The sequence below is a fragment of the Amborella trichopoda genome, chromosome 6 (assembly GCF_054954075.1).
Source record: "Amborella trichopoda isolate Santa Cruz 75 chromosome 6, AtrichopodaSantaCruz75HAP2 v2.0, whole genome shotgun sequence".
Lineage (NCBI taxonomy): Eukaryota > Viridiplantae > Streptophyta > Magnoliopsida > Amborellales > Amborellaceae > Amborella > Amborella trichopoda.
In genome coordinates, this window is record NC_142341.1 from 53561596 (window position 1) to 53572566 (window position 10971).

Below are 10971 nucleotides of genomic sequence, written 5' to 3' on the forward strand. Positions count from 1 at the left end.
TCACCAAGTCAATGTAGTGTTTGAAGACTCCTTTTCTAATACCCTTCAAATCAAATCTCGAGGTACTCTATTATAAGCTTTTTTTAGGTCAACAAAAGACCATGTAAAGGTCTTTTTTCTTCGTCCTACACTTCTCAATCAGTTGCTTAAGTAGGAAAATAGCCTCGTTTATTGACCTTCCTGGCAAAAAACCAAACTCATTTTTAGATACATTTGTTTCATACCTTAGTTGTTGCTCAATCACTCTCTCTTTGAGCTTCATAGTGTGACTCATAAGCTTGATCCCTCGATAGTTCGTATAATTCTGGATATCTCATTTGTTCTTGTAAATAGTACCACAATACTTTTCCTCCATTCGTCTGGCATTTTTTTTGTTGTCAACACCTTATTGAACAACATCGTCAGCCAGTCAATATCAATATCTTCCATGCACTTCCAAACCTCTATCGGAATACCATCTGGTCCAAAAGCCTTTTTTATCTTCATCATTTTCAATTCTTCTTTCACTTATGATATCCTAATCCTACGAATGTATCTATGACCTCTGCCCTCATTTATACCAGTTCCTTCTATCTCTATGTTCCCATTGTGTTCATCATTTAATAATTTTTTAAAATAAACTTTTTACTTTTTGTTGACGTGGTCATCATTCACCAAGACCATTTGATCTTCATTGTTAATGCATCTAATATGGTTTAGATCCCTACATTCTTTCTCTCTTATCTTTGCTAATTAGAAGACATCTTTTTCACCTTCTCTTGTTCTCAGTTTATTGCATAGATTATCTTATACCTTAAGTTTTACTTTACTTACTATTTGTTTTACCATTTTTCTTAATATTTTTATATTCTTCTAAGTTTTGATTGTTTCTATTATACATCCAAGTTCCTCCTGAACCATCCAATTGTTGTTTCAGGCACTACTGAATTCGGATCTTTCTCGTTTTTGGCTGGGAGCTTAAATTAATCATATAAAAGAGACCTTTCATCTTTTTATTTATTATGATACTAATTTTTATCCACTGTAGCTATTTCCAGTGGTTCTTTAGACATTTTGGTATTCTTCATGTTGGAATTTATTTGGCGAGACATCGCCACTTCCTGAACTTGGTTTATTTGTGGCAAACCCCCAAATAGTTAGATTCACACTTTTATATGGATAAATAATTCTTTGCATCTGCAGAGTGTGGCTATGGCATAATGGCCTTCATATTACAATGAAATGAATGTGGGCAATAGTTTTTGTTTTGCTTTTCAATAGCATTTCATAAGAGGTATTTTTTTAATTTAATTTGAATGGTTCTTGGTTGGGTGTGATTTCAGGCCATTTAATCAATTTATTAAATATTAAAAACCACATAAATATCTTCATTAGTTTGTGGCAATGGTTTAAAAAACGGATCGGTGATCCGGATCGGGCTTTCAAAAAACCGATCCGGATCTGCGAATCGGCGATCCGGATCGTGAATCGGGTGAATCGGTCAGCATAAAGCTTAAAAAAAATTCGAAAAAATTATTAAAATTCATTATAAATATTGTTTTTTAGGAATTCAATAAAAAATGAGGGTACTCCATTAAGAATTTTCATGTTTTTGAATGAATATGCGAATATTGATATGTTCTTTCCTTGCATGAACCGCCATTTAGCATTTAATTTACAGTATTTCGTGCTCATCCCTACACTGTTGCTGTTGGGACTCGATATGTGAATAATATGGCTGAGATAGGGTGGCTTCAGAATCATCATCTCTCTCATTTTCTCTTTGAATAATATGGATTAAAAAAAAAAAAAAACAAAATTTCAAAAAAATCGATTATGGATTAAAAAAAAATCACAAATTTTCAAAAAATTCTATCATGGATTACAAAAAAAAATTCGATCATGGATTAAAAAAAAAAAATCGCAAATTTTCAAAAAATTCAATCATGGATTACATAAAATTCGATCATGGATTACATAAAATCCGATCATGGATTACAAAAAAAAACAAACAAAAAAAAACAAAAAATTCAATCGTGGATTACAAAAAAAGAAAAAAACAGTTCGATCATGGATTACAAAAAATTCAATCATGGATTACAAAAAACTCTATCATGGGTTACAAAAAAAGCAAAAAACAAAAAATTCAATCATGGATTACAAAAAAAAAAACAAACATTTCGATCATGGATTACAAAAAAAAAACAAACATTTCGATCATGTATTACAAAACATTCGATCATGGATTACAAAAAATTCTATCATGGGTTACAAAAAAAAAAAAAAAAACAAAAAAATCGATCATGGATTACAAGAAAAGAAAAAAACATTTCGATCATGAATTACAAAAAATTCTATTATGGGTTACAAAAAACCAAAAAATTCGATCATGGATTACAAAAAAACAAAAAAAATTCGATCATGGATTACAAAAAAATCGATCAAGTATTACAAAAAAATCTATCATGGATTACAAAAAAAAAAAAAAAAAAAAAAAAAAAAAAAAAAAAAAAAAAAAAAAAAAAAAAAAAAAAAAAAAAAAACCGTACGGACTCGCCGATTCACTGTCGGACTCGCCGATTCCGTACAGTGAATCCGCGATTCACTGTACAAAATCGTCCGGTTCTCTCTAGAACCGGACGATTTCCGATTTTTTAGGCGATCCGATCCCCTTTTTACGATTTCCGAGTCGAACCGGGCGAGTCCGGTTTGACTTGGCGTTTTTTAAAACGCTGGTTTGTGGTTTTATGGTTCCTTTTACTTCCATTGAATCCTTCCAATATATTTTGAAGCTGACAAGATCCAAATTTGTTTGTTTGCACTTATCGAAATGCCTTTGCTTATTAGTTTATTGGCAATAAATTATCCATTACTATTGTGCGTACATTGTTTCCTGCAGGTTTAGAATTCTACCAATAACTCGCCTGAGGGGCTTTCTATTTGTTTGAACAAGATCTAAGCTCATTAAGAATAATTAATTACTATCCAAAGCCCACAAAGTATCCCCATTGAATTCATTGTCCTGAGAAGTTGGACGAGTTGTAGCAGTAATTGTCTCTTTTTCTTCTTTTTTTAAAGGCAAGCAGAAGCGTTGGGACACTTATATTATTGTTGTGGGATTAGTTTGGGAAAAAAGAATTTGATTTCTTGGCATGAACATATCGTATATAAGATTGCTAAATTCTTGAATATCTGATTTTTAGCCAAACACTCAAAGGTTATACCACTTTTGCTTGTCTATTGTGAATTTTTACAAGATTGTCTGCAAAGAGATCATTTATTTTTGTTCAAGGAGGTCACAATTGTTCTTGTCTCTAAAATTTCAAAAAAAAAATAAATCAAACTTCATGGCTCACCCTAAACCATCTAATTTATCTAATGAGTGGGAATAATTTGTGACCTCCTTATACGAAAGATAAATGGTCTCTTTATAGACAATTGTTTAGCTTCAATTGAATGACACTTTTAAACAACAAAAATGGTGTTTCGATTTTCTCAAATCCAATTATGTTCCATATTGGGCGCCATCTCTCTCTCTCTCACACAAACATCTTTCCATTAATCACACTGGTCATTAAGAACCAGAAGAATAGTCATGGGAAGTGATTAGTAGATGTATTCAAGTTGTAGAGAGAGAATAGAGAGAGCTTGTAGAGAGAAAAAGTTTACAGCTTTTTATCCCGAGTCACATACCATACATTGCGTACCTGGTTCCAAGTCCTTTTCATGCTACTGTTTTTGGAAGTTCTTAGGTTGTTCTCTCTTTCTCATATCAAAGTGCTTATTTCGGGTCATGGTAGTAGCACCTCCACACCTTTCGCACCTCGTTGTAGTTTTCATTCCACTGACACTACACGACGAACACCTTGAAAAAACTCACACCTAAATTATTTGAAAAAACGGGTAGGGCCCACTAAACACTTTAAAAAAACTAACTACTAAACTATTTGAAAAAATGGGTAAAGGCCCCCCTAATACCTTTAAAAAACTAACTTCTAAACTATTTGAAGAAACAATAGGAGCCTGTCTTCCCCAAATTACCCAAAAAAAAAAAAACAAGTGCCCACTGAATTACCCAAATAAAAAATATTTACTCAATTATCTTTGACATTCAAACCCAATAGCCCAGGCCCAAGATTAAGCAACATCAACTGGTTTCTTCACTCTCTCTTAGTGTTTGCAAACTCGGCCAGTCCGACTTAGAACCGGCTGGCCAAATCGAAACCGGGCACTCGCTGATCCCGTTTTGGTGGTCCAATTGGTTATTTAAAAAAAATCCAAAAATATAAAATCCAAAAACATAAGGGATTTAATGTGTTTCTTAATACTTTTTTATCATTTTGCCAAGATTCAGCAACATCATCTGGTTTCTTCACACACACTCTCTCAATGTTTGCAAACTTAGCCGGTCCAACTTAGAACCGGCTGGTCAAACCGAAACCGGGTACTCGTTGATCTGGTTTTGGTGGTGGTATTTAAAAAAAATTCAAAAAAATATAAAATCCCAAAACATAAGGGATTTATTTGCAATGTGTTTTTTAATATTTTTCATCATTTTGACAAATATTGGAAAGTGTTTTTTGTCATGAATACTTTTTTTTCCATCTTTTTTTAGAAAATTTTAAAAATACCCTAGGGCACAAATCGATTTTTTAAAAATCCATTTTTCTACTACTTTTCAACTTCATTTGGATGTGCTTTGTTTTATCATGCTTTAGATATATTTTTAACAGTTTTTTAAATTTTTTGATCCCCCCCCCCCTCCGGCCTCTCTTTGTTTCCTTCGATGATCATTTCAAGGTACATTTGTTATAGTAATTTTATTTGCCTTTGTGTAAAACATTTATATAAGGTTGACATCTTAAAATGTAAAATTAAGGTGCACTTTTAAAATCCTTGAAAAGGTTGTTTTGATGTTGGAAAAATATCTAATAGATAATCTCGACGTCAAGTTGTATAGATATGGAGAAAAAAAAAGGAGATTTCAAGTCCTAAAAGTAGTATCTTGCAACACATTATCTGGACAGTCCATTTTCAATATTTTCATATGCTTATAGATTCCGCTTCATTTCAACAATTTTAAAGTTTATATAATTAAAGATAAAAATAGATTATCGCACCATCCTAAAAAAATTTTACCCGGCAAAGTTTAGAGATGCACCTTAATTTGAATGTTAAAAGGTTGCAACCTTACGCCAACCACACCCTTTAGATAATGAATTGTATGCTATGATACTATCTACCATTATTGAGGTAATTAGAGGACAAATTTGACGGCTGGGATGTGTAAGGTAGTTTGAAAGCTTTTTTTTTTCAACTTTAAATCTAGTCACTTATAACCACCCGTTTTAAAACCGCTGACAAGAGTAAGTATGACCCCTTGTACTTAGTCTGTATACTTTTCCTTTAGAAAATCTATTCTCATGGTTGTGCCCTCACCACAAAACCAACCACATCATGTTTCCTTACTCTCTTCAAGCATCAAGTATGGTTTATTCATAGCTACAGAGAATAGGCTTCTCCTTACACTTATTACAGGTGTTTGTGCTCATATTTCTCTAATGCATGGAGATGAGAGATAATAAATTCCTAGAGAGAATGGGGCATCATCTATCTCATACGCCGGCCGCCGGAGCCTGACTCTCTTTGGCAGTTGTAGTAGACGGCGGCAACTGGCAGGCCGAGGTTGTAGAGCTCTGCAAACTCGCGAGTGTTGAAATTTTGACGCCAACTTGGTGCATAGACCGTCTGTCGCCCGAGCTGCCGGAACAGTACATACACAAATCGGTGGATCCCTACTGTCGGTTGAGGGTGTTCGTAGCACAGGATCTCTTGCCCTAAAATAGATAGATAGATAGAGAATGTAAGAACTCAACGAAGGTATCATGCACTAGGCAGGTGCATGACTCTATGCTCATTCACATATATGGGCGTACATGGAAAGTGAGAGAGGGTGCAAAGTGAGAGCTGTACATGGAGAGAGAGAGAGGGGGGGGAGGGGGGGGGGGGGGGGGGGGAGAATATAATGCTCACCAAAACTTGCACCTGTGGTTGCTGGTATATCAGTAACCAACCTGAAGCACGGACATGGAAACCCAATCACTACAATGCTAATACTTACCCTCAACCCTAAAACACACATATATTTCAAACATATTTATTTACCAGTGCAAATATTCCCTTAGGCTAGGATCACTTGGGCTTGGAGCATCTGGGTCAACCATAACCTGCAAGAGATCCTCGCATCTCTTAATAATAATAATAATAATAATAATATTAAATAATAATATTATTATTAAATAATAATAATAATAATAATAATAATAATGATGATGATGATGATAATGATAATGATAATGATAATGATAATAATAATGATGATAATGATGATGATGATAATGATAATGATAATGATAGTGATAATAACAATGATCATAATGATAATAATAATAGTAATACAAACATTGTTAAGCATAAGTTGGGATAGTTGATACCAAGGGTTTGATTCCCTTAATTAAGAGGTTGAGTCCCATTAATAATTAAAGGAAAAAGTTTATATAAGAAACCCATCGTAAAAGGTTGTTTGGATGTCGAAAAACCCTCGAATTGATCATCTTGACATCGAGATGTATGAATATGGAAAGAAAAAAAAATTTCGAGTCCACGGAATAATATATCTTACAACACATTATTTAGACCATCCATTTTCAAGATTTTCATGTGTTTATAGATCTACTTGGTTCGAACTATTTTTAGAGTTCAAAATTTTATAATTAGAGATGAAAATAGATTCTCAAGTCATCTTAAGAATTTTTTATATCAAAATTACATTTATGATAAAATTTAGAAGTGCGCCTTAATTGGATTGTTTAAAGTTGCAACCTCATGCAAACCACACACATTATTAAATGACTAATAATATGGCAAATAGGATTCTATACTTCTGAATGAAAATTTATATGCGCTTGTTGACAGATAACATTATGGTTTTGATTGGACACTCGGTGGTGAGGTGAGAACAAGGTTAGAAGTAAATGCAAGTTTTTGTTTATCAAGTTATAATTAATGAGTGACATTAATAAAGATGTTAATGTACGTATAAAAATATATATATACAGAGACAAGCCAAAAATCTTGCCCAAAGAAAATTACTTGATTGTGCACGCACGTATGCAGAAAACATAGATGGTGCACAAATGCATAGAGCATAGGTAAAATACATACCCATGTAATATAATATAATATAATATATATATATATATATATAGAGAGAGAGATTTGTGTATAGAGCATCAAAAATACATACACAAAAACACAGGAAAAGAGAGAGAGAAAATGGGGGAGGTGAGGAGGGTTTCTAGGAATATGGTGGTGGAGGTGACTTACTAGAGTGTAAAATGTCCTCATGTCACTGCCTCCAATGTCAACCCTTGGAGGATGAACCACAGCTGAGGGCTTGAGCTCACATCCATTGGTGACCTCCCTAGAGTTATATATCACATTCAATGTCACAGACCTGTTAAAGGGGTCCAATGCATCCCCTATTACCCTTCCAACCATTAGAGGATCCCTTTCCCTAGGCATAACCACTATCTATTATTACCTCTTACAAACACAAAATCCAATTAGCAGATGGCTAGTTCACAAACAACAAGGGAAGAAGCAAAATAAGATATATCTGTCTCTCTAATAGGTGGAATTATGCCCATGCCCACCAAGGCACGTTTCACAGTCTATTTGTATGTGCATGGATGAATTAAGGGGAGTCTAAAAAACGTTGCCTTGTGAGGCTCTGAAAAATAAACAAGGTAAATAAATAAATAAGGAAAGAAAAGGAACACCAAGAATAAACAAAAGCCTGGAATCAAACAAAAGCAGCACACTTTTTTGAGAAGAAGTATAAAGGAGCATCATTCGAGCCAACGAATGTTGGATCAGCTTGGTACGGCCCAATGCAATCTCTGCAATGGGTGGGGTCAGGCCGGACCCGGACCCGGACCCTGACCCAGACCCAGGACCGACGTTTTGATTCTAAAATTTGGATGTATATCTGGACCCAAGGTCAGATCTACCGGTCGTATCCCGGGTTTGGTTGGGTCTATTGCCACCCCTAGCTCTCAAGGACCATATTTTCCATTTACTCCATCGAGTAAAACCTTGTCTAAAAATTTTGGAACATAACATCATCAACCAAGCCACCAATCACAAAATAAATACAAAGGAGAAGTGTTCCATGAGCGAGCGGGTGCAAGAGCATGCTGACCCTTTAACGTTCATCTTAAAGATGGACGTTGGTTAAGGCACACGGGGTCAAATTAGATATGGATGGTGCCAAAAAACATCTCTAAAATGCACATTTTAAAGTTTACTTTTTTTCATATTTATGCAGTTTAGCTTAGATGATGAATCTTTAAAATTTGGATAAAAAATCCATCTTTAAGTGAATTGTAGAGGGGGCCGCACGTGTACATGTGAGTTGGGTGACTCATAGAAATCCCATCCAAATATAAAATCTTATGCACAATACATGTGCTTGAAAAATTGAAGTCTTGAGATTACACTTAAATGAAAATAATGTCTTAGATTGAACAAAGATGATCCTCCTATTTTTTAGACAGCCAGAGATAAGTGTCTAGAAACTCAAGATTCACCTTTAAAAATATTATTTTTTAAAAATATTTATTGAGAGTTTTGAATGTTATCCCCAAAAATAAATAAAAAATCCTAGGCATAACCACTACATATTATTATTTATTACCTTTCCAACCATTAGAGGATTCCTTCCCCTAGGCATAACAACCATCCACTATTACCTCTTACAAACACATAAACCAATAAGGAGATGGCTACTTCACAAACAACAAGGGAAGAAGCCAAATAAGATATCTCTCTCTCGCACAAAATACTATATTTCTCACTCTCTCAAAATAAGATCTCTCTCTAATAAGTAGAATTGTGTTTCTCCTTGGATCATGCCCAGCAGGACACGATTGACAATAAATGAATTGAAGGGTCTAAAAACTGTTGCCTTAGCTCCTGTACTTTTCCCATTTTTATTTAAGTCCTCTGATGAATGAGACTAAATAACCTTGGTTTGATTTTCGATTGTGAGGCTCCAAAAGCTAACCAAGGTAAAAAAAAAAAAAAAGAATAAACAAAAGCCTGGAATCCAACAAAAGCAGCAGACTTTTTGAGAAGAAGTGTAAAGGGAGCATCATTCGAGAATGCCGGATCAGCTTGATACATGCCAATGTAATCTCTTGTTACTTCTCCTTTTTTTGAAAACTCAACGGGTCGGATCAGGCCGGACCCAGACCCAGACCCGAATAGTATTCAGGTCTAACTTTCGGACCTACACCCGACTTTGGGTTCTAAAATTTGGACCCACACCCAGACCCAAGGTTAGATCTACCTGTCGGATCCCGGGTTTGGTTGGATCTATTGCCACCCCTAGCTCTCAAGAATCATACTGTCCATTTACTCCATCAGGTAAAACCTTGTCTAAAAATAGTTCCCAGCACCAAATTTTGAAACATAACATCCTCAACCTAGCCACCAATCACAAAATAAATAATTAAATAAATACAACAGAAAAGTGTTCCATGGGTCAGTGGGTGCAAGAGCCTGCCGACTTTTTAACGCTCATCTTAAAGATGGATGTTGCTTAAGGCTTAAGGCACACGGGGTCAAATTAGATATGAACAGTGCCAAAAACATCTCCAAAATGTACATTTTAAAGTTTAATTTATTTATTTTAATATTTATGCAGCTTGGCTTAAATGATGAATCCCTAAAATTGGGATTAAAAATCCATCTTTAAGGTGAATTGTAGACGTGTGCATATGAGTCGGTGGACTCATAGAAATCCCATCCAAATATAAAATGAAATCCCATCCAAATATAAAACCTTATGCACAATACATGTGCTTGAAAAAATAATGTCTTGAGGTTACACTTAATTGAAAATAATGTCTTAGATTGAACAAAGACGATCCTCCTATTTTTGGACAGCCAGAGATGAGATTCATCTTTATCTTTTAAAAATATTTATTCAGAGTTTTGAATGTGATCCGAAAATAATAATAATAATAAAAAAGAATCCTAAATCACTATTTTTCTAGCTGGAGCAAGTGTACAGTGGCTTCCATCCCATGGAAAATTATTCTTAAGAGTAATGAGTGAAGATGGAAGGCAAAAAGATTCATATTCTTGAAGCCATGGAAAATGATGTGTTTTTACCATTTAAGGGCCAACCCACCATGTTGCCCTTCTTGAGTGACTCCTCTTTTTTGGTTTTGGGATTTTGTCCTATGATTTTGGCACGTGCTTTCTCCTTGTACATAACTTTTTCATGAAGGCACAATTGGTGTAGCATAAGCTTAGCAAATCAGCACCTTTTAATGGTGTGCAAGGGTGTTTACTTTTTGGGGAATAAATGCTTGTTGCTATTAATGCTGATCTCATGCTTATGTAGCATAAGCCAGCAAATCTGTACCTTGTTCTGGCTAGGGGGTGTACTACTAACCAATGTTATCATGATCAGACCGGTTAATGAATAGGTGAGGGGTTTTGTTTTATCAAAATTAGTCCGACCGACAAAAACTAATCAAAATTTGAATTTAACAAGTATGTGACTAATCTATTTTTTTAAACTGGACAAAGCATCGGTCAATTGTCTTACTAGTTGGATCAACCAGTTTAGTCCAGGCTTCATAAGTATGCTGCCAACCAAGTTTGTAAGTTTGGAAAATTTTTCTTAGAATTTATGTAGCCATTCAATTTTGCATCTGACGACTTGGTTATGTGACCTTCATTACATTCAACAGTCTCGTTGTATACAATCTTTAGAAAATTAGCAAAAACCAAAGGACATGAACCATCCATGATCCATATCTTTTCCATCATGCTCCATATCATCTTTTCTCATTACTTCCATCCATATCCTTGGACTTCCCTCTACCCTTTTAGAGCCTTCTACTGGAACCAAATCAC

The 10971-nt window shown here is 34.6% G+C and overlaps 1 protein-coding gene across 1 annotated transcript; it reads right to left on the reverse strand.

Annotated features, from left to right (window-relative positions):
• Window positions 1-5455: 5455 nt before the first annotated feature.
• LOC18448516 (protein VERNALIZATION 3) lies at window positions 5456-10248 on the reverse strand. The gene is made up of 4 exons (XM_006858577.4): window positions 7366-10248; window positions 6145-6206; window positions 6013-6053; window positions 5456-5816 (listed from the first exon to the last, which is right to left on the reverse strand). The coding sequence occupies exons 1-4, from the start codon at window positions 7561-7563 to the stop codon at window positions 5590-5592; spliced, it is 528 nt and encodes a 175-aa protein (XP_006858639.2). The 5' UTR covers window positions 7564-10248; the 3' UTR covers window positions 5456-5589.
• Between the last annotated feature and the right edge of the window lie 723 nt (window positions 10249-10971).